This window comes from Hylobates moloch, unplaced genomic scaffold, assembly GCF_009828535.3.
Source record: "Hylobates moloch isolate HMO894 unplaced genomic scaffold, HMol_V3 SCAFFOLD_11, whole genome shotgun sequence".
NCBI lineage: Eukaryota > Metazoa > Chordata > Mammalia > Primates > Hylobatidae > Hylobates > Hylobates moloch.
The window spans coordinates 4,388,257-4,412,731 of NW_026652286.1; the positions used below are offsets into that span (position 1 = coordinate 4,388,257).

Sequence of the window (24,475 nt, forward strand, 5' to 3'; positions counted from 1 at the left end):
GGGCAAGAGCAAGACCCTGTGTCTCTAAAAAAAATAATAATAAGAAAGCCATTGGTCCAGCCTGCACTTTGAATGAATCTTTGTATGGTTTTGTAACATCAACCACTGGTCATCTGGAAAATATTAGTTCACTAAGTTATACAGATCTTCTAAATACTGACACATTTCATTATACAATAACAAAAAAAATTCTCATCCAACAATATTACTACTGATCTCAGCAGAAAAGCCTAAATAATGGGAAGAATTCAGGCTCAAAGTGGCTGTGATGGTTAATATTGAGTATCAACTTGATTGGATTGAAGGAAACAAAGTATTGATCCTGGGTGTGTCTGTGAGGGTGTTGCAAAAAGAGATTAACATTTGAGTCAGTGGGCTGGGGAAGGCAGACCCACCCTTAATCTGGTGGGCACAATCTAATCAGCTGCCAGTGAATATAAAGCAGGAAGAAAAATGTGGAAAGGAGAGACTGGTCTAGCCTCCCAGCCTACGTCGTTCTCCCGTGCTGAGTGCTTCCTGCCCTCAAACGTCGGACTCCAAGTTCTTCAGTTTTGGGACTTGGACTGGCTCTCCTTGTGGGACCTTGTGATTGTGTAAGTTAATACTTAATAAACTCCCCTTTATATATATATATATGTGTGTGTGTGTGTGTGTGTGTGTGTGTGTGTATCCTATTAGTTCTGTCCCTCTAGAGAACTCTAATAGTGGCAGATACCAGTTTTCTAAAATTCTAATTTTTGCTTGAAAACTCAACTTTTATCATTAGTAAAAAATCTTGTCCATTGTTTTCCTTAAAGTGACATTCACGTCACTCGTTTATGAGGAAATGTCTGCCAAATACTCAAGTTTGAATAACCACAGTCGGTCTGCCAGTTGTATTTTAAGCAAAAAACAATCCACAACAAAAGTAGCTAGTTCAGCTTACAGCTCAAACAATCACTCTTCAGTTTGTAGCTGGAGTACTTTAGGTATACTTCTAATTTCATTAAGAAGACTATTCAGAAGACACATACTCAAAGACCAAGATTTAATAAAACGAATGTTTACTACTTCATCAATAGACATTCTTAAATGAAACTGGCATTTTTTAAAGTTTACACTGGAAGGGCATGATGATGATGAACACAATGACTACTAGCACAGTTTGGTGACAACGGCTTGATTCATACTAAGGTGCTGGCAGCTTTATCCACCATTACCATCAGTGCAAACCCAATACAGTGAAAATACCATATGGACTTAGTATTATTATGAAAATAATTTTACTTGTAGATTCCCAAAAAAGGTTTCATGAACCCTCTCCAGGGATCTACAGATTATACTCTAAGAACTGATACTTTAGGGAACTCCTTGAATGTCTATTGCATTAGTCTGTTCTCATGCTGTTAATAAAGACATACGCAAGACTGGGTAATTTACCAACAAAAAGAGGTTCAATGGACTGACAGGTCCACATAGCTGGGGAGGCCTCACAATCAAGGCAGAAGACAAAGGAGAAGCAAAGTCACATCTTACATGGCAGCAGGCAAGAGCGCATGTGCAGGGAACTCCCATTTATAAAACCATCAGATCTCCTGAGACTTATTCACTACCATGAGAGCATTAAGGGGGAAAATGCCCCCATGACTCAATTATCTCCACCTGGCCCCGCCCTTGATATACAGGGATTATTACAATTCAAGGTGAGATTTGCGTGGGGACACAGCCAAACCATATCATGTTATATGTTTCGCAGTGAAGAAACAGACGTTCAGCAAAGGAAAGAATATTATTGTTACTATTATTAAGTATATCCCATGGTTGTCAGGTAAAACTGCCAGGAAAGCTTACATAATCACTCAGCTTTACTCTGATGTGAAAACCATGGTTAAAGATGGAATTCCTTCTTGTGGATATTACATTATAATATTACATTCTAAGCAGAGGATTTTAAAAAATAAACAGCAAAAACAACAACTAGTTGGCTAATAGGACACCTGGGGAGGCTCAGGAAGCCTCCGGAAGTTGGAAGTTTCTGTATCTTTTGTTCTCCTTTTTTATTGTGGTAGAAAAACACTTAACATAAGATCCACACTCATAAAACAAAAATATTAAATTAACCTTTGTTCAAGAGAATAAATTCCAAAGTGAAATTCCAATAATAATGTCAGCAGGCTGTATTTCCTATTTACTTTACAGCTTCAAATTTATCTTCATAGCGATAAAGATCAGATGCTAGAATTACACACTTAACAAGAAAAACAAAATGTAAAGGAGGAAGACAGGCTTTTTTCTCCAATGTCACTGAGAATCTAATTAGCACTTCCCTGACTTGCTTAGGGACTGAATACTGAGATAACATAAAGTTTGTGTTATGTTTCTAAGTAGGTATTTTTTTTCTGGGTTATTTTTGATACTGAAACAGAGAGAAAAGGAAGAAAAAGGGGGATAATGAACCAGAAGATTAATTTAGACTCTCCAACCAATACTCTATATTCAGATGCCTCAGAACTGAATGTCTAAATTAAAATTCAGCATTATCTCACTGTTCAGTGAAGACGTTTTATCCTTAAAAGACATTTCAGGAAAAGAATACAAAAAATATGAATCACAGAAGTGAAAGGACCTATTCAGTGGATTTCAAACAGTGTTGTATAGAGTTCTAGGTACCTCAGAGGTACCTCTGGGTCTAAAGGAGAGGTCAAGTCGGTGGGACTCCCAGCCAGTTAAGACTCTGATCTGTTTTATACACTGGGCTCATATGAGATTTAGTTTGAACAAAAACTAAAACAAGTTTAAAAACCCATGACTGAAATTGCTCCTTTTCTATGGGATATTAAGCTTCAGGTAATGACGTTTTTAAACTAAACAAGTACTCCCAACATATATATATATATATATATACATACATTAGTGAATCCACCTTTAAAAAATTCTGAGAGGTCGGGGTGTGGTCGATAATCACAACTATTAAAGGAAGCTGAGGCAGGAGGATGACTTGAGCCTGGGTGTTCAACACCAGCCTGGGCAACATAACAAGACCCTATATCTAAATTTAAAATGAACATAAATAAAAATCTGAGAAAGGGCAGCTCTTTTTTCTTCAAGATAGTATATAAATGAACTAAATATATCACCAATAAAGACAAAGTTATGAGCCAGCCAAATCCAAATGAAAGAATTCTAATTTGACCACATTATTATCCAACAAAAGAGGGTTGTTTGAATAAGCTATGGCACACATAGATTACAGAATACTATACAGTGATTAAATATGATGTTGTAGAAGAGTATTTAGTGATAACATGTTAATGATACATAGTTAAATGAAACGGTAAAAAAAAAAAAAAAAAATATATATATATATATATATTTGAATGACAGGGTCTTGCTCTCTCTCCCAGGCTGGAGCACAATGGTGTGATCATAACTCACTGTAACCTCAAACTCCTGGGCTCAAGCGATCTTCCTGCCTCCACCCAGCTAATTTTTAAATTTTTGTAGAGAAGGCATCTCACGATGTTGTCCAGGCTGGTTATGAACTCCTGGCCTCAAGCGATCCTTCCACCTCGACCTCCCAAAGTGCTGGGATTATAGACATGAGCCACCACATCTGGACTATTTTATTATTACAGAAAAAAAGATTCTCTAGGTATATTTGTCTAAAATAACAAGATTGGAACCAAAACATCGGGTAGAATTATCAAGAATTTTAATATTCTTCCTGTTTATGTGCAGTTTCTAAATTTTCAATAAGCACATCCTACCAACATTTAAAAAAAAGGATTATCATAAATTATTTTGAAGAGTTGTCAAAATGTTCCCAAAGTGTCAGACAATAAGAGGCTACCTTACTCAGCAGATGCTGTGCTTTGTGTTTATTCCCACCGGTTCTTAACCAGGGGCAATTTTGCCCCCCAGCAGATGCTTAACAATGTCTTGAGTTGACTTTGGTTGTCACAACTGGGTGAGGGGTGCCCCTGACATCTAACAGGTGGAGGTCATGGATACTGGTAAACATCCTACAACGCAAGGGATAGACCCACAAGAAAGAATTATCCAGCCCAAAATGGCAATACTACTGAGGTTGAGAAATCTTGTTCTAAAAGATTAACTAGAATGAATGAGAAAGAACTTCCCCACAGCCCATTTAATCCTCAAATTCTCTGCTGTGACTACTGACAAGAAGATAAATTAATTCTGACAGAAACAAGGAAAGCAGGCTATGTTGGACTGGCCTAATTCTATTACCTCCATGTTTCAAAATCAAGCTCAGATATAAAGGGTCTCGGCACTTCCCTGGCTCACATTCTAAATGCAGCCCTCGAAACCAAAGCGTGCAGCTATCTCCTTACGTGAAAAGGCCATGTTCCCTCAGTCAATGTTTTCTCCCTGAACATTTTAGTAAAGTGGTGGCTTGCAATTACAAATTTCTAGAAGCTCTGAAATGTGTCACATTTCTGTGTATCCCAATGCCATAAGCAAAACTCCATTTTCTTCAAAGTCTCTTTCAATAAAACGTAACATTATTTGCCAAAGGCAAGATTCCAGGAACTAAACAGGGAGCTATTTCTTGGACCTTAACTCTATCCCCTGGATGAGCTTAATTTATATACTAGAATATCTTCGTCTACTTTCATGGAAATTTTTTAAAAGCAAAAGCAGCAGCAGAAATAAGCCAAAGCAAAATTAGATGGAAGTCTGAGAACTGCAGCCATAGAATAAATACAAAGTTAACAAGAAAAACATTAGATTTTTTTTTTTCACAAATAGCAAAAGAGCCTGAGAAACAGAAAAAGACATGTTGACCTCACTCGTCAGTCATAAGGACTCAGCCCCACAGCAAATGCATACCAGGGTGTACACAGAAGGATTACAGCCAGAAAAGCTTGGGAAAGAGGGATATTAGGAGAAGAAATAGTTCATTTTCCTGAAATCCTAGACTCTGGTTCAGTTTACTCTAGTTCTAGTTTTTTCTCATCCTCTAGCTCATCTATGGATCAAAAGCACATGAAGGATGACAAGCACAAAGACTCAATATTTCAACTCAGAGAGGTTTTTTGGACTAGGAACCAGCATGCATCTCTGCAAGGTAATTTGTTATTTTATAGCACTCAACACATAGTATATAGTCTATAAAACCATACCAATGACAGTATGTTGACATACGTGAGGATTTGCTTCCATAGTGATTCTTGAATAAGTATAAGGAAGTTCTCCATACCATGCTGTAAGTCTTGGTTGCTGATAAGTTATATCTAAGAAAGAAAATACAGGCCTTTGAAATGGTTTAATGCTATTTAAGGCGTTACTACTGACTGCCAACTTTGTGCCTTGCAATGTGCTATGAGAAATACAAAGGAAAAGTAAGAATGGGCTGTGACCCAAAGTTCCACCTTCACAGAAGATATGGGACTTGGCAAGTAGAATGGACAAGAGAAACCACTGCGTTGGCAGACACCGCATGGGCAAAGGCTCTGAGATGAGAATGTGGGTGACTTGCTTGTATTAGTGATGACATAAACAAGAGAGGGCAAAGAGTCACACTGGGGAACAGTGGGGCTCAGACTAGGGACGGTCTCAAAAAGCAGAATATGGAGCCTGAACCCCTGTCTGCAGAAATTTGTGGCACCAACATCCATATGAGAAACAAGACAAACTGCTCATTCATGTGTCCAGTGTTGTATAAACCTTTCTGATTCAATGGAGGAAAAAGTGCCCTGACCAACTGTAGCATGCAGCTGATTTTCGCCAGAAGGCTTTGATGTTCCAATTTAGAGAAGCAGTTATCCATAGATCTACTCTTTTTCCCACAACTGGTATCAGCCACAACAATAAGAACAATAATAATAATAACAGCAGCTAATACTCACTGAAGGCTTATTATGTACCAGGCGATCTCATGCGCTATCTCATTTTATTAACACAACAACCTTACAAGGAAGACATTATTATTAATTTAATTTTACTGATAAGAAAACCAGGGATCAGAGAGTTACGGGATCAGAGAGTTACTTAACTGTAATTTGCTTAAAATTAACAACTACTTTGAATGAAAGAGCCAACAATCAAAGCCATGTCTGTCACCAAAAGCCCTGCTGCAGAAACTGTGGGAATTGAGAGAAGGCTGTCCTGAAGGCCGAGAGAAAACTGACTCCTATTCTGATGCATGAGTAACAAAAACGAAGCCAGTACAGTTGGCCTTTCATATCTCTGCGTTCCATATCCACCATGGATTAAAAATACTCAAACCATGGATCAAAAATACTCAAAAAATATACAAAAATTAAAAATAACAATACCACAATAAAAAAGTGTAACAACTATTTACATAGCACTTACATTGTATTAGGTATTATAAGTGATCTAGAGATGATTTAAAGGATACTAGAGGATGTGCATAGGTTATATGCACATACTATGATAGTTATTTTATTTTATTTTTTTGAGACGGAGTCTCGTTCTATTGCCAGGCTGGAGTGCAGTGGTGCAACCTCGGCTCACTGCAACCTCCGCCTCCCAGATTCAAGCAATTCTCCTGCCTCAGCCTCCTGAGTAGCTGGGACAACAGGTGTGCACCACCATGCCTGGCTAATTTTTGTATTTTTAGTAGAGATGGGGTTTCACCATGTTGGCCAGGATGGTCTTGATCTCCTGACCTCATGATCCACCTGCCTCGGCCTCCCAAAGTGCTGGGATTACAGGCGTGAGCCACCATGCCCGGCCACTATGATAGTTTTCATAAAAGGATTTGAGCATACATGAATTTCAGTATCCACAGGGAAGAATCCCCTGTGGATACTGAGAGACAACTATATATAGTTTGCCTCTTTACAGAAAATTTAAATTCACTCAATATGCCAGAAAGAAAATTCTACGCTAGAGCACAGACGCCCCCAAGTGACCGCTTGTGGTATAACAGGCACTGTTAGCTTGTGGATGCCCGCAGAGATTCAAGTTCCAACTCAGGTAACAAACTGCCGTTGTCACTTTCACAAGCTCAGGAGAGTACAGATGCTGAAGCTAGAGGAGACTGGACTCTTCTGGCGAAAGTTAAAGAAGAATACAAAGTCAGCAAGGACTGTGAAAGGATGTATGCAAAATAGGATCGAAAAAAAGAAAGCTCTGTAAGTTTCTATGAAGAAAGGAAAAAGTTGGCACCATTTGAAGCAATAGTCAGTGAACAAACACAAAAGGAGATAAGTATGTCAGCCATAGTTCAGCCAACCAAACTGCCTTTGGTTCCTTGAACTCTCGCCTCTATCCTCCTGCGATGTTCTCTCTGATCTCTGGGCCTTCCACCTGCTGTTTCTCCTGCCTGGAATACTCTTCTCTGTCCTTTTTGGCTAATTCTACCTTCTTAGGATCTCAGGTTTTGAATTTCTGTTTAAGACTAGCTGTAGTGAGCAGGGGTGATCGTGCTAGGGAACATTCCAGAGAGGGAGAACACGCAGCAACAACTGTGACCTCTCGGATCTACTTACCCTCTCTGATGCCAGTCCTCTGTTTCCAGGGAACATCTTGACAAAGCTGTTCCAATATCCAGTCAGCTTCTTTTACGTCAACAAAGCCAGGATACAAACAGACCCTGGGTGCAGAATGAACCATTGTTAACCAAAGAACATGGAAAAGATAAGTTAGACTCTAAATGTTAGTGGAAACAGTTAATCTGGATGCAGCCTCTAACGGGTACATGAAATCATCTTACCACAGCTCCCGTGGCAAGCAGAGCCTAACATCACCCAGGTCATGAGACTCCAGATGTAAAATAAACTCCTTTCATGTTGGGACAAATAAAAGAGGCAATGAAGGATAAAGGGATGATAGGTGAGGGCTTTTATAGATCATAATTCAAACAGTACTTCAGTACTGCTTAGCTGTGAAACCCTGGGCAAGTTATTGAACCTCTCTGAACTTTGGTTTTCTCATCTGTAAACTGAGATGACGTCAACCTCATAGGTTCACTGTGAAGAGTAAACAGAATAATAAGGCCGGGCACAGTGGCTCACGCCTGTAATCCCAGCACTTTGGGAGGCTCAAGCGGGTGGATCACCTGAGGTCAGGAGTTCGAGACCAGCCTGACCAACATGGTGAAACCCCCGTCTACCAAAAATACAAAATTAGCTGGGCGTGGTGGCACATGCCTATAGTTCCAACTACTTGGGAGGCTTAGGCAGGAGAATCGCTTGAACCCAGGGGCGGAGGTTGCAGTGAGCTGAGATCACACCATTGCACTCTAGCCTGGGCTACAACAGCAAAACTCTGTCTCAAAAAAAAAAAAAAAAGAATAACTAATAAAATGCCTGGCCCTGTTTTATTTAAACAATTGGTAGTCTGAGACTATGCTAATTCTAGGGAAAGCTAGAGCTCATTATGACTGTATCAAAATAAACACAGCTAATGAGGGTTCTTTCTCCCACTGAATATGTGTTTATTTCAACAATGCCAACTCAGCTCAAAATAATTTTGAATATCTTTCTTAAGACATTTTCTGAAAGCCCACAGAAGATTCTCTTAAACTGCCTTGGTAGCAAATCTTCACTCTTTGAAGGTGCATCTGATTTTGTGAAAGAGCCAAAGCTTACCTGAAGCCATATCTAGTTAACAATAAGATATGACCAAAACAATAAAACTGGTTTTCTTGGGTGACTTGCTTTAAAATAAAAGTTCCAAAAAGGGTTATAACCATGGCAGAGCCATTGTTCCAGCAGAAGCTCCTCTTAAGAAATTCATTTAGATGTGTAAGTTCTATTTGTTTTAAATGTCTCATTATTCTGTAGTGACAGTATACTCATGCATTAAGGCGATGTTAATGTTTCAATGTTTTCAAATGTTTTTAAAACAATGACTAATGCCTAATATACCCTAAATAGTATATGCTTTAACTACTGAAATCTATCCTAGGCCAGGTATGGTGGCTTACGCCTGTAATCCCAGCACTTTGGGAGGCCAAGGCGGGCAGATCACTTGAGCCCAGGAGTTCAAGGCCAGCCTGGGCAACATGGTGAAACCCCATCACTAACCAAAAAAAAAAAAAAAATACAAAATTAGCCAGGTGTGGTGGTGCACACCTGTAATCCCAGCTACTCGGAGGCTGAAGTGGGAGGGTGGCTTGAGCCCAGGAGGCAGAAGTTGCAATGAGCCGAGATCGTGCCACTGCACCCCAGCCTAGGTGACAGAGCCAGACCCTGTCTCTAAAACAAAAAGACGGCTGGGCGCGGTGGCTCATGCCTGTAATCCCAGCACTTTGGGAGGCCAAGGCAGGCGGATCACAAGGTCAGGAGATCGAGACCATGGTGAATAACATGGTGAAACCCCGTCTCTACTAAAAATACAAAAAAAAAAAAAAAAGAAAAGAAATTAGCTGGGCGTAGTGGTACATGCCTGTAGTCCCAGCTACTCGGGAGGCTGAGGCAGGAGAATGGCGTGAACCCTGGAGGCGGAGCTTGCAGTGAGTGGAGATCATGCCACTGCACTCCAGCCTGGGTGACAGAGTGAGACCCCGTCTCAAAACACAAAACAAAAAAAAAAAAAAAAAATTTACCCTAGTGTAGCAATATGTAACATTATATACAATAATATATAATATGTAATATACATGAAATATAATAATATAATGTAGCACTCACAGCACAGAAGTCCAGGCTAGACCCAATTCTAATGTCAAGTTATTATGTGGCACTAAGAAAAAATATTCAGGCCAGACGTGGCGGCTCACACCTGTAATCCCAGCACTTTGAGAGGCTAAGCCAGGGCAGGTGGATCACCTGAGGTCAGGAGTTCGAGACCAGCCTGACCAACATGGTGAAACCCCATCTCTACTAAAAATACAAAAAAATTAGCCAGGCTTGGTGGCACATGCCTGTAATCTCAGCTACTTGGGAGGCTGAGGCAGGAGAATCTCTTGAACCCAGGAGGTAGAGGTCACAGTGAGCCAAGATAGCACCATTGCACTCCAGGCTGGGCAACGAAAGCAAAACTCTGTCTCAAAAAGAAAAAAATATTCAATCTTCCTAGGTCTCATTTCCTCATCTAAAAAACTGGGGACATAGTAGCTATTGTATCTGACAGAAAGGTTAGGAACTATACCTGAAAACATTTTGATGCTAGAAATACTAATAAAAAGGAGATATTACCAAATTTTTGCTCCCCAAGAATTTAAGGGGCAGAAGAAGTTACCTATTTGAAATAAGGGAGTAGACTTTTTTAAACTTTAAGTTTGGGGTACATGTGCAGGTTCGTTATATAGGTACGCTTTTGTCATAGGGGTTTGTTATACAGATTATTTCATCACCCAGGTGTTAAGCCTAGTGCCCACTAGTTATTTTTCCTGTTCCTCTCCCTCCTCCCACCCTCCACCCACCGACAAGCCCCAGTGTCTATTGTTCCCTTCTGTGTGTCCCTGTGTTCCCATCATTCGGCTCCCACTTACAAGTGAGAACATGAAGTATTTAGTTTTCTGCTCCCACGTTAGTTTGCTGATGATAAATGGCTCTAGCTCCATCCATGTTCCCACAAAGGACATGCTTTCATTCCTTTTAATGGCTGCATAGTATTCCATAATGTACATGTACCACATTTTCTTTATCTAGGAGAGTAGACTATTTTAAAGACTATAACTCAGTGATAATTACAGTCACTTCCTGTGAGGATTCGCTTACCTAGATACACCTGTGGGCAACAGGCTGATTTCATACACACCCTCTCTGCTAAAGAAACAAAGGAAACAGACTTGTTAGTTTGAGGCAAAACAATATGCTCTACCCAGTGGAAGAGTTATCCTTCTGAACTGCCAAAGTCCTGGCTCACCAAAGTCATTTAATTATGAGAGAGCCATAATCCCCACCTTCTTCTACCACTGAGAAGATCATGGTATATCATTAATGGCACTGGGAATGGAACTGTGACAGGATCAGGCCATGGAGACAAAAACTGGGATAAAATCAATTCTGATTCTACTCCTTTATATTTTACCCATAATTGAGGCAGATACGGTCCAGGAATCTATTGCACAAACAGGTTTCAAATAGAACACTCCTCTGGAGAATATGGAATAGGGGATACATTTAACAGGTAGCAAGCACATCTCAGGGCTTTGGGCTTCTGTTGCTTTCAGAGATATACATCTGATGAGGTTCCTCTTCTGATTAAAATCCTTCAATGGCACCCCAAAACTGCACTCAAGGTCCTCATAATGTAGCTCTATCTTCTGACAGCTCCCATAAACTCATCACCCTCCAGCAGCAATCAACTGCTTGGAATCTCCTGAATATACCACTACGTTTCTAACTCCATGCTTTTCAACATGCTGGAATGCCACCCCATCACCCGGCATCCCCAATCCAATCCACCTCCAACTTTGGTCCAGTAGAAAACTCTCATTCACCTTTCAAAAATCCTAGCTTCAGCATCACCTCCTTTAAACTTTTCCTGACCTTCAATCCAGGCAAATTATATTAACCTCTCATCCTCTGTGTTACCACTAGACCTTAGATACAGTCTATTTTTTCATGATGTACAAGATTACAATTTATCTGATTTGTAGCCTGAGACTTTTTCTAAGATATACAAGCCAACCTGCAAGCAGTCAAACAGCATAACAAACAGATTGATCATGAGCAAGAACATATATCTGATGCTAATTTGCTAAGATAAAAGAATAGTTTCTACTGATAATTTATCTACATCAGATGAAAATTGACAAGCATAAAAAGAGGAGTCAAAGCATCTCTCACCAACTTTGCACAAGAACATTTTAGACAAAGATCAATGTAAGAAGAATGTTTACTATCATTTAAATTGTTCTGGAATAATTACATGGTTTTAATAAATGGACTGTAAGCTCATCTATAGCACCAGCAGCTTTCATAGCATTGCTAGTTAAAAAAAAAAAAAAAAAAAGAGGCAATTAATGGCTTCTCAAAGAACCATGCTTCAATGACTCAGGAAAAATCCCTCTCTGTCTTTGCCTGAGAGGTTTAGCTTACTGTCTACAGATATCGGTGAAATAGGGCCAGGAAATCTACATGAGTCAAAGTTTAACATATGGATGCCTTGTTGCATTTTCCATACTATCAGCAAATTCAGAAAGTCTTCTCAAAAGATCAAGTTTAAAGACATTTGAGATGGGAATATTCCAGACTACAATTAAGACACTTATTGGGCCATTCTCTTCCAGATAGAAAAAACGGTGAGGAAAGATTCCAGGCTCTTCATTTCACTGTGGGCAACAATTACAGGAAGACAGCAAATTACTTACTCAATCACTCGTGGTTCAGGAGCTCTACGTACTACCTGCAAGGAAATAGGCGGATCTTACTTCTGGAATGTTCTTAATCCTCATGGATACTGACTTACCATATCTTCCCATTTCTGGTCAAAATAAAGTTAAAAACTATCTCTTTTCTACTCCAACTTCTCACTAACCCACCAGAGACCCTTGTCTCTGCTCTTATTAAAACTACTTCACATTTGCTAGTAGACAGTAAAAGAAGATACAATTATTAATAGAATTAATAAATTTTCCTAGCAGCCAGCAGCTCTGGAAAAACCTTGACAAGATTTTTTTAAAATAGAAAATACGCTATAAAATAAGGAGTTTTAATAATTATTTATAGGGTTGTTACTACGGCAAGATACCCAACTTTTTCAGTTTTCCACATTATTAAAAAGTAAATCTTCACTGTTTCCTACATTTTTCCTCATGGGAAAAAAGGGCTAAGTATCAGGCATTTTGCTGTAATAACTGAAATTTTAATCTAATTCCAAAGACATTGAAGTGCAATAGCACTGAAGACAGCACAGTTTTAGGACTGCTGGAGCTCAAATAACCAATGCAAGCAAGTTCTCATTATGGTGTAACCTCCTTGCCAAAAATACAGGAATAACATGTGACCATAAACTGGGAGCAGACTACAAAGAATCCCCAGACATAGAAAGGAACTGAAATACTTCGCACTTCATTATTATTGTAGTTCTTCTGCTCTGCTATGAGTGAATTTATTCGGTCATTATTTATTTGAGTGTCTACTGTGTGAAAATCACTTTTCTAAGCAAATTTTTGTCACTATTGAAGAAAAAACCAAGAATTTACCTGCTGAGGTTCTTTGAACACAAACTTCCTGTCAGAGAGATGATGCTCTTTGTTCTTCCAGGTCTGGCCAGGCTTCTGGTGGAGATAGCTCTTAGCAGTGGTAGCTGAAACAAGAGAGGGGACAGCCTCAAACCAGGGGAAAGTCTGTTCTCAGCACCTTCTACTGAGCAAGGGCCAATAAAGTCCACTTGGAGATGATCTCTATGACATGTAGAAACTAACTGGTAAAGTCAACAGAAGATACTGAACGGTTTGAGGGTGTGGACTAAATATGAGGAACACTAAAGACCCACCCTTAGCTCACCATCAACAAAATCGGACAAAATATCAGCCACATTTTAAACAATTCCTTGACATCAATTGAAATGGAAGTCCATTATAAACCGAAACGATATAAATAAAAGAGAATGAGAGTTGTCCATATCCACACACACACAAAATCCCTACAGATTCTTGCCTGGCTGAGCAATGGCCTGGCTCTTGACAGGGGCAGCCCAGGCTCCCTGAACTCGGGCTCGCCGTCTTTTTTCATCCATGTTGACCAAAAAGGCTTCTGCTCTGAGCTTTTGGAAGATTTTGTTCATGCTTCAAACTACTCCATGGTATCTGTTTATTAAAACAAAAGAAAACAGTGTTTTTAGTTAAGATTGTCAACAATTACTCCTAAGGCATAATTAATTTCAGGCAGAAGACTCTCAATGGCAATAGAGCTTCCATGTAAAATCAGTTTCTGTCATCACAACATTTCAATCAAGAAGCCTAGTCATTTGGGGCTGCTGGCTTTAGCATTCACCTTTTGTAATCTTATCATAATACTTTTGTTTCTTTCACAAGAAAGCGCATTTTAAGAAATTCTAAAATTAGGACCTATTATAAACCACATTCCTCTTAATAGTCCCCAAGAGTAGAATATAAGGAAACTGTACTATTCCCATTTTCACCTACATGGACATTGAGAAATAGGCTAAGACTGTTTCCAAGCATATATTCCATTATCACTGGCTGCATCAAACTTCCCTGGAAGTTTGTTCAAAACACCTATGGCCCACCTCCAGAAAATCTGATTTAGGATGGATACAGGTATTTGTCTTTATAACAAGCAGTGTTAAGATTTGACACTATGCAGATATGTATGTGGACGGTAAAGTTTAACGATGCACCCAAAGCCACTCACGAAATCAACAACAGGTAGATTAACATTCAACTTTTATTAAATTCCTGCCTCCAGCTAACTGATACATCCACCTCATAATGGCTAGTAATACTAATTTGACAGTTGTACCAGTAAAAGTTTAGCCTACAGCAAATGAAAAAGCACTTACAGCTACCAAAACAACAAGGAAATTCAAGCCACATGTTCCAAATCTGTAATCTATTTCTTTATGCTTCTACCTAAGAAAGCTTCACACCTCAAGTTCTCAAAGGTAAAAGCTCATTTTATATTAATAGCTTGCTTAGCCTATAGATTCCCAGGTCCCATCTCCCACCTCTTCTGATTCAGTAGAGCTGAGCCAGGCCCAGGAATCTGTGTGTTTAACAAGTTCCCCCAGATGATAAGCATGTAATTCATTTCATTTAATAGGTGGACAGACGACAGAGGCTGCCACCTGCCCAGAAGAGTTAATGACAATCAAATACCAATTCTCCAATCCCAGGAGCTCCCGTTTGACATGTTCTCTCAATTGAGGCCCTAAAAGCGTAACACAATTACCTACAGTCCCCGCAGAGGATACGACTTGCTCACCTTCTTGCTCCATTTACTGGGGAGCCGTATGTTATTTGTCAGGGAACAATTGTTGAAAATAGATTCCAGAGCCCCATCCTAGATCTACTCAATTTGTAGAGTCCCAGAATTTGTTAACTAACGCCACCCTCAACCCAGGAATTCTTAATGCACATAAAGCTTGAGAACCAGTGCTGTAAAATACAAGGACTCTGGCGCCAGCCAGAACTCGCTTTGAATCCAGATCTGTCACTTCCCAGCTGCATGGCCCAAGGCAAATGACTTCACCTTTCTGAGCCCCTGCTTTTCCTCAGTAAACAGGGCAGTCACTTTCCGCAAGGTTGAGGTGCAGACTAAGAGAGCTCCGCAGGTAGAAGAGCTTGGTCGTGGATAAGGGTACTTCCTTTTCCTAATTTAGATCCTTCTCTTCCAGGAGGCCTAGAATGAGGCCCCGGAGGTCGCCCAGGAAGAGACTTCAGGGGTGGTCCTCACACCCCCAGCCCCGCGCACCCAGCAGTAAGTCGGGAAGGCGCACTTGCGGGCGGAGCCGGGCGCGCCCGTGCAAACCCGCTAGGACTTGAGGCAGCCCTCCCAGCCCCGGACCCACTCCGCAGTCTGTGGTCGGAACCTTAAGAGTGAAGCACCGACTCCAGCAACTCCCAATCACAGGCCGCGGCATCAGGCACTTCCTCTCGACGTTACGCAGCGCCGCCACTACTTCCGGTGAACTTCCGGTGCACCGTCCTCAGTCCGGGTAGTCCCACAACCCCCGCTCCTGGAGGGCCTAATCACCGAAGGTGCTGATGAGGCGATATGTGTTGCAGCGGACAGGGATTGAGAGTGCAGGGGAGCGGTGTGAAGGGGTCGGGGTTTGGCAAAGGTGGAAGTGAAGGCATGTCTCCTACGTGAGTTCCTCGAAACTGGAGCTGTCCAAGCATCGGCATCTTTGTGGCAGAAAGAGCAACCTGGTCCCTGCGGGACTAGATAAAGGGAGAGGAGTTTGGGGGACCTGGTTATAATGTGTTAGGCAAAAGGATTTGCATTTTATCCTAAAAACCACGGAGAGCCTGAAATGAGCCTCCTTTGTGTTCCTGTTGCAGCCTGTGCACGCCTCCGAACACAGCATTTACAGCAGGGCGTAGGACCACGCCTTAATTCGCCTTGGCTCTCTCCAGTGCTGAGCAAATTTTGCTTGAGTAAACAGACCTACATTTTCGCCCACACACCACCATTTACTAGATGTGTAATCTAGGACAAGTACGCTGCCTCTTTTTAAAATGGGTATCGCTCTTGTTGGGAGGATTAAGTGAGATAATGCATTTAAAGAATATAGCACAATGCCTGGAACACAACAAAACTCAAAAAATGAAAAAGAGCTTACCCCATTTGAGCTCATGAGAAACATCTTTAAAGTGGTCGTGTTAAACCATGTACTTTACAGTATGAAAATAGCAAAAGTAGCACTGAATTGACTGTTTTATGCCAGTCATTCTCTAAGATCTGCCAAAGTATAGTCACTGTGGAAATCTGTAAAATAAGCCTGGTATGAGTGTTTACCTGCAGGAAGCTCATTATAGGTACACCTCATCAATGCACCTATATTGTTGCTACTATCAAATCCATTTTCACAGCACTCATTATCATTTGTTATACTTTGTGATACTGAAGGAAAAAATGATTTATCCTAGACCTGAAAGGAGAGAAAATGCTAAGGCCACACTACAGTTTTTTTCCCCCATCAACTAATTTGTCAATGTCTGGCTTCTGGCTCAGGAACTTTGGCTGTATCTTCTAAAAGATGTCATTTCTTTCTTTTCAATGATTATAGTTTTGGAACAGGAACAAAGAAGTCTGGATTGAGGAGTTCCTAAAAGTAGTGATTAACACCTCTTCAGCCTCTAAGTAGTGTATTTCTCAAAAGTCAATCCATGATTTACTTGCATCTGAAATCATTGTTTTTTTTTGTTTGTTTGTTTTGTTTTTTTTTAACAGAATCACCTGTGTTTTTAACAAGTAGCCAAGTGATTCTGGTGCACAAAATTTTGAAAACCTCTAGGACACATGTAGGATGACAAATTGTTCTAGTTTGTATGGGCCTGAGGAGTTTCCCAAGACACAGGACTTTAAGTGCCAAATCCAGGACAGTCCTGGGCAAACTGAGATGGTTGGTTACCCTAGACGATGCGAGTATATAGTATTAGATGTTCTTAATGGTCTTGGCATCCTCATTAGGGTCTTGATTTTCTTATTTCTATTTGAAGTATTTGAGTTTTTATCAGGAGGTGGTGGTAGAGACCATGGGAGAAGGAATGAAGGCGAAGTGTGTTGCCAATTATCAACCTATTGAGTCTCCATTCCAAACCCACCCTTCACTACCCTGCTTGCAATATTGGAAGGTTTCTCCCTTGCCTTTTGGTTCAATGGGCAGTGAGCTTCATCAATGGAGGCTGCTGGAGGAACTTTAGAGGAGGAAGGGGCTTTTTTTTTCTGGTTCCAGTGTGCTCCTCTCAGCTGGCTCTTTAGTGCACGGTGGCCCACAGTGTTTGACTACTTCCTGTGGGCTGAATTACCAGGTTAGTTTCTCTTCCGAAAGTTAAGGCATCAATTGGGAAGGAATGGAATCCCCAAATTTGAAATAAACACTCTGCTTAGACCCAGATAACTGACAGTCTTGAACACCCACGTCACCCTGAGCCTTCCTTGGCAGTGGAAGTAGCTTGTCCTCCTAAGTCTGAGGAGACTAGTCATTCTTTGCTTGAAGACACTGCTAAGCCCTCAGCTGGGGCAGATGACTTCAAAAGGGAAGCTCATTCTCTATAAGACCCACCAGAATTTACTTCCCCTTCTTCTGCCTCATTGCCACTAGACCCTAACTAGGTTCAAACCTCATTAATGCTTCAGGTAAGCTGGTACACACTATGATCTAGGATAAAACAGCTTGCATGCTGAAAGAACTATAGTAATTACACATACTTTGCTAATGTGTGGAATGTATGGAAGTGGATTCTAAGTGTTTTAAACTAAGGAGGGAAGTATATAGTACTATATCAGGCCAATTATATGGAGGCACTTACTAGAGTGCATTTACAGACATTGTGTTGACTCATGCAACTGGAAATGACTCTAACAGCTTATTTGGTGGATTAATTGAAGATTTAACTCAACAGTAGTCTATAGTTAATACTACTGAGATGTCAAGGCACGATGTAGAGGCGGGAACCCAAAGACTGAGAGGAGTAGAAATGTTGGACTGAATTTATCAAATGTGATCTTGACCCACGTGCAGTAGACACAAACACAAAAACTATATCCTACAACAAGATCCAGAAGATGCTCCTTTTTCTAAAGCATTGAGAAATACTTTAGACAAGGGAGCACTTGCATCCTTGGAAAGCTCTGTGGTTGCTCTCCTTTGCAGGCCAGGTGTGATCATGGAAGATGCCACCATTGAGTTGGGTTCCCTGGTTTTAGTGGAGATGATGAGGCCAAGTGGCAGCACTTAATTGTTAAAGGTAGGGACATTGATCCTATACAGAAGCCAGGACATACCAGTAATCAGAATATGTTAGTCTATAAGGATCTTTGGTAGTGGCCATGGTGTCCCTAGGAATGAAACAGATGGGCAGCCTACTAGATGCCCATTGTTTGATCTATCTAACAGAAAAAAAGTCTATGTCTAGTAGCCAAAAACCTTACCTGAGTGCCACACTGGATAGACATAGTCTCTCACCTAGTTTCCAGACAAGTCATATCACAACCCCAAACCTCTTGATTGACAGGGAAGCCACATCTCTTGGAGGAAGGACCCTGCACCATTGTCACAAGTATATACTGTAAATTTTCCTCCAAGTCTTTTTTTTTTTTGAGACGGAGTCTCGCTCTATCACCCAAGCTGAGAGCAGTGGCGTGGTCTCGGCTCACTACCAGCTCCTCCTCCTGGGTTCATGCCATTCTCCTGCCTCAGCCTCCCGAGTAGCTGCCTGCCACCACGCTCAGCTAATTTTTTGTATTTTTAGTAGAGATGGGGTTTCACCGTGTTAGCCAGGATGGTCTCGATCTCCTGACCTTGTGATCTGCCCACCTCGGCCTCCCAAAGTGCTGGGATTACAGGCATGAGCCACGGCGCCTGGCCCAAGTCTTCATCCAAGTGAATGCAGCCAGTTACTCAAATGGTTACACATTGGGGAAAAGTAAGTAACCAGGTATTTTAGGGTTTACTGGGCAATGGCTCTTAACTAATTCCTGAGAATCTAGAACACCTCTATAGCCCACGAATGAAAGTGAGGGCTTATGATGTTCAGGTGATAGATGGAATCTTAGTTCAAGTTTGACTCACAATGGACCCAGTTGTCCACAGATCCATCCAGTGGCTACTTCCCCAGTTCCTGAATGTATACAGATGCTCCCTTGACTTATGATGGTGTTATATCCTGATAAACCCATTGTAAGTTGAAAATATCATAGGTCAAAATGCATTTGCTACACCCAACCTATGAACATCACAGCTTAGCTTAGCCTGCCCTAAACATACTCAGAACACTCACATTAGCCTAAGCTGGGCAAAATAATCTAACACGAAGCCTGTTTTATAATAAAATGTTGATATATCATGTAATTTATTGAATACTCTACTGAAGTACAGTTTCTACTAAATGTGTATCACTCTTCCACTATCGTCAAGTCAAAAAATCAGTGGAACCATCATAAGTCAGGGACCATCTATAGTTGGATTAGTTATATTTGGCAACGAGCAGAATCCCCATATTGACTCTCTGACCCACAAAGTGCGCCAGTTGGTAGAAAAGGCTATGTGGAAACTCCTGGAACTTCCCCTCCATACTAAGATAGTAAATACTAGCAATACCACATTCCTGGAGGAAGTGTAAAGATTAATGCCACAATCAAAGACTTGAAAGAATCAGATGATAATTCTATCACATTCTCATTCTCATTTAATTTACTGTTGGCCTGTGCAGACGTCAAATGGATCTTGAAGAATGATTGTCGGCTGTTGTAAATTTAATCAGGTAGTTACTCCATGACTCCAGTGCAGCTGCTGTCCCACATGTGCTATCTTTACTGCAGCAATTAACATAACCTTTTGCCTTTGGTATGCAGCTCTTGACCTGGCTAATGCCTTTTTCTCCATATTAATTTACAAGAAACATTCTGCCTTGGCTGGGCGCGGTGGCTCAGGCCTGTAATCCCAGCACTTTGGGAGGCCGAGGCAGGCACATCGCCTGAGGTCAGGAGTTCAAGACCAGCCTGGCTAACATAGTGAAACCCCATCTCTGCTAAAAATACAAAAAATTAGACAGGCATGGTGGTGGACACCTGTAGTCCCAGCTACTTGGGAGGCTGAGGCAGGAGAATGGCGTGAACCCAGGAGGCAGAGCTTGCAAGTGAGCCAAAATTGTGCCACTGCACTCCAGCTTGGGTGACAGAGCGAGACTCTGTCTCAAAAAAAAAAAAAAAATTAGCCAGGTGTGGTGGCGCACACCTGTAGTCCCAGCTACTCGGGAGGCTGAGGCAGGAGAATTGCTTGAACCAGGGAGGCGGAGGTTGCAGTGAGCCGAGATCGTGCCACTGCATTCCAGCCTGGGTGACAGAGTGACACCCTGTCTCAAAAAAAAAAAAAAAAAAAGGAACATTCTGCCTTTACTTGGCATGGCCAGCAGTATACTCTCATAGTCTTGCCTCAGAGATACTTCAGTTCTTCTGCTATCATACTATAGGTCCACCTCTCATCCTGACATCCTACAAAACATCACTCTAGACAACAATGATGACATTGTGCTGATTGGATATGGTGAACAGAAGGTAGAAAGTGTTTTAGATGCTTTAGTAAGACATGTGTGAGCTAGGTGTGGTGGCTTATACCTGTAATGTCATGCATGGGCCAATAGGCCCATGAACAGAGTAGTCATGGTGGCAGGGATGGAGGATATGCATGGGCTCAACGATTTGGACTTCCTTTTCTCAAAGCTGACCTGGCTAACGCTACTGCTGCATACCTAACCTACAAATAGCCAAGACCAATACTGAGCCCTCCATCTGTCACCATTTGTCAGGCGACCGTCCAGCCACTTGTAACAGTTTGATTACATTGGACCTTTTCCATCATAGAGAGGGTGGAGATTCATCTTCACTGGAATATACTCATATTCTGGATATGGGTCTGTTTATCTTCCTTGTATATACTGCTTTGGCCAGCGCCACCACCTGTGAACCCACCAAATGTCTTATTCTCCTTCATGGTATTCCCTGATCAAGGAACTCATTTCACAGTAAAGGAAGTACATCAATGGGCTTACTTTCTCACCCATTGGAAACAGTTTGGCTAATTGAAAGATGGAATGGCTTACTGAAGACTTAGTTATGGCCCCAATCAGGAGACAACCCCTGAAAGGGTAGAGTTCTGTATTATTGGATGCAGTTTATACTTTGAATCAGAGATCAGAATATGGTACTCTTTCTCCCTTAACCAGAATACATGACGCTGGGAATGAGGGTGAAAATGAGAGTGACCCCCTTCAGTAATATAATTATTAACCCACTTGCTTCCTGTCCCAGCAACACTGAGCAGTGCTGGTTTGAAGGTCTGCTTCCTCCAGGTGGGAATGCTCACACAAGGACTATGTCTGGAACCAAAAGGATTTTCTCAGGTGCCTCTTGGTACTTTGTGTCCAGTAAAAAAAAAATAAAGAAAACTATAAAAGCAGCAACAACAAAACAACAGAATGATGAAAAACTTGGATTAAGAATGAAGATTTGTGTTGTACCATCAGTTAAAGAAATCAGTGAACTGAGGTTCTGGCTAAGGGCAAGGGAAATATGGAAGAAGCCACCTGTGATGTTATAACCAATAACAGAAACAAAGACTGTATGAGCTTTGTATGTTTTCTCTTTGCTAGTTACATGTATGTGCTTTGCACATGAAAATCATGTTCTTCTCTCTCCATTATTTTATACGCATGTAGTTGGAGTTTACATTTACAATTTAGTTTCTATGTAGCAGAACATTCAGTAGGATTATGATTGAATTTGAAGACTATTTAATACGGCCAGTAGTAGATATGGTGACTGTTGGAAGTTCATTTGGGGGGAAACAATGAGAACGCCTTCACTTCTGTGAAGGATAGCTGTATCTTGTTAGGTGGAAACAGATGTTGTGTTGATCCTACAGAAGTTGAAATGTGTGTAGAAGGGTGGTGCATATGGAATGTGTAGAAGGGTGGTGCATATGGAAACTGAGTAGCTGAAGGAGTGGACTCTGTGAATCATAAATCCTTACTAACTCTCAGCTCCAAATTCATCCTTTATAGCCTGCTTGTTATACTGGAACATTTCTGGCTTGCTAGCTGATTCAATAGTAAGCCTCATTAGTCGATAGTCCTGAAGAGACCCTGAAGGAGGAAGGGGCTCTTTAAAATAAATTTTTTTTTAATTAGCCGTTATAAAAGAGGAAGAGGCTCTTTTTCTTCTGATCTCTCTCTCTCTCTCTCTGTCTCTCTTTCTTTCTGACAGAGTCTTGGGCTGCAGTGCAGTGATGCAATTTCTGCTCACTGCAACCTCCGCCTCTCAGGTTCAAGTGATTCTTCTGCCTCAGCCTCCCGAGTAGCTGGGACTACAGGCGTGCACTACCACACCCGGCTAATTTTTGTATTTTTAGTAGAGATGGGGTTTCACCATATTGGCCAGGCTGGTCTCAAACTCCTGACCAGAAGAGGCTCTTTTCCATGGTTCCTGTGTGTTCCTCTGTACTAGGTTGAATAATATCCACCCTCAAATTTATATCCGCTCAAAACCTGTGAACATGACCTTATTTGGAAGTAGGGTCTTTCCAGATGCAATCAAGTTAAGGTGAGGGCAGAGTGGATTAGGGTAGGTCTGAATCCAGTGACTGCTGTCCTTATAAGGAGAGGGAGATTTGGAGACAGAGGGACAGAGAAAGACAGGCGAGGACGCCATGTGAAGGTGGAAGCAGAGCTTGGAGGGATGTTGCCACAAGCCAAGGAATGTCTGGAGCCACCAGAAGCTGGAAAAGGTGAGGAAGGATCCTCCGCCAGAGCCTGCAGAGTGCACATTCCTGCCAATACCTTGATTTGGGACTTCTGGTCTCCAGAACTGTGAGAGGATGAATTTTTGTTGTTTTAAGCCACCCCACTTGTGGTGATTTGTTATGGCAGGCCTGAGACATGAACACATCTTTTCAGCCAGCTCTGCCATGCACCATGGCCAGCAGAGCTTGGTGCCTTCCCTTGGCAACTTCCCAGCACCACAGTGAGTTCTCTTGGCGCAGCACGCCAGCAAACTTCGCCATCCAGTAAAACACCACCATGTCTCCCCCAGTGAGGTTTGGATCCTTAACCCTGGCAGATGGGAGCTGTTTCAGAGTTGTTTCTTCCTCGCTGTTCTGCCTCAAACTAGAGGGAGAGGCTGCTCCCTGCATCTGTTACACCCGTGTGAAAGGAAAATAAAATCTCGGGACCCTAATTCACTCTGCCAAAAGGAAAAATTAAGCTCAAAGCTGAGTCATGCAAGAAGCTGCCTGTCCTTTTGTTCCCCAACAGAGAGCTACCGATCAACGTTAAATAGCTCCACGGGTAGCTCCTCTATGTTCACCCTATCTAATGTAAAATGCCAATTTACTGGGTGTGAGATGAATACATAATTGACTATTCCCCTACCTGCCCCTTTTCTCTAGTATCGTGGATCACCAGACCCTCTCTCTTTCCCCTCCAGCCCACTTTTCCCCTTTAACTATTAAAGCCCTCAAAATCATCTTTGAAGAAAGGCACAGACCACAGACTCTCTGTTATTCCATGTTCTTTTCTTCTGGATGTGTTTTTAACCTTGGCAAAAATAAACCTCTAAATTGATGGAGACCTGTTTCGGATACTTTTCAGTTTGCACTTGTGTTCTTAGAGTTCTCTTTTTCCCTTTGTCAGTAACCCGCCATTATGGTTAATAATTCTTTCTTTCTTTTCTTCTTTTCTCTTCTGTTTTTCTTTTCTTTTCAACCAAGTCTTGCTCTTTTACCCAGGCTGGCAGGCTGGAGTGCGGTGGTGCAATCTCAGCTCACTGCAACCTCTACCACTTGGGTTCAAGTGATTCTCCTCCCTCAGCCTCCCAAGTTGCTGGGATTACAGATGTGCACCACCACGCCCAGCTAATTTTTTTTATTTTTAGTACAGACAGGATTTTGCTATGTTGGCCAGGCTGGTCTTGAATTCCTGACCTCAAGTGATCCACCTGCGTTGGCCCCTCACGGTGCTAGGATTATAGGCGTGACCACCGCGCCTGACCTATTTCTTTCCTGTCCAAATGATTATGTAGCTTCTGTCTCCTGATTGAGTCCTGATGGTTACAGTGGGAATGCGGCATCAGGAGTTGAAAGCAAAGGCTAACTGCCTGGGCCCCGGGTTGGCCTCTGTACATCACTGATTTGCCTCTGAGTTGGGTCCTTGCTCTCCTAGCCCGTCGCTCATGTATTGCTTGCTCCTTCTAGTTTGTCCTCATCCAAGACTGCCTTCCTAAAGTAGATGTTGCTGGTTGCTTTGCTACTTTGAAGCCAGCATTTCTCAGCATGTGGTTGGAAGGGTAACTGCATGAGAATCACTAGGGGATGCTGTAAAAATGCACATTCTGGGAGCCCATCAGGATTCTCAGTTAGTAGG

The 24,475-nt window shown here is 41.6% G+C and overlaps 1 protein-coding gene across 2 annotated transcripts in view; it reads right to left on the bottom strand.

The window, feature by feature from the left end:
- ALKBH3 (alkB homolog 3, alpha-ketoglutarate dependent dioxygenase) overlaps positions 1-15,432 on the bottom strand; it is a 39,113-nt gene extending 23,681 nt beyond the window's left edge. Inside the window, exons 1-7 of one of the 2 annotated variants that reach the window (XM_032166220.2) lie at positions 15,084-15,432; positions 13,530-13,678; positions 13,073-13,176; positions 12,239-12,273; positions 10,641-10,688; positions 7,464-7,567; positions 5,149-5,237 (exon numbers count right to left, since the gene is read on the bottom strand). In XM_032166220.2, coding sequence (XP_032022111.1) covers positions 5,149-5,237; positions 7,464-7,567; positions 10,641-10,688; positions 12,239-12,273; positions 13,073-13,176; positions 13,530-13,656 — 507 coding nt within the window. In that variant the 5' untranslated portion in view covers positions 13,657-13,678; positions 15,084-15,432. The remainder of the gene's footprint in view (positions 1-5,148; positions 5,238-7,463; positions 7,568-10,640; positions 10,689-12,238; positions 12,274-13,072; positions 13,177-13,529; positions 13,679-15,083) is intronic. The other variant, XM_058446863.1, reaches the window with a different exon arrangement.
- Between the last annotated feature and the right edge of the window lie 9,043 nt (positions 15,433-24,475).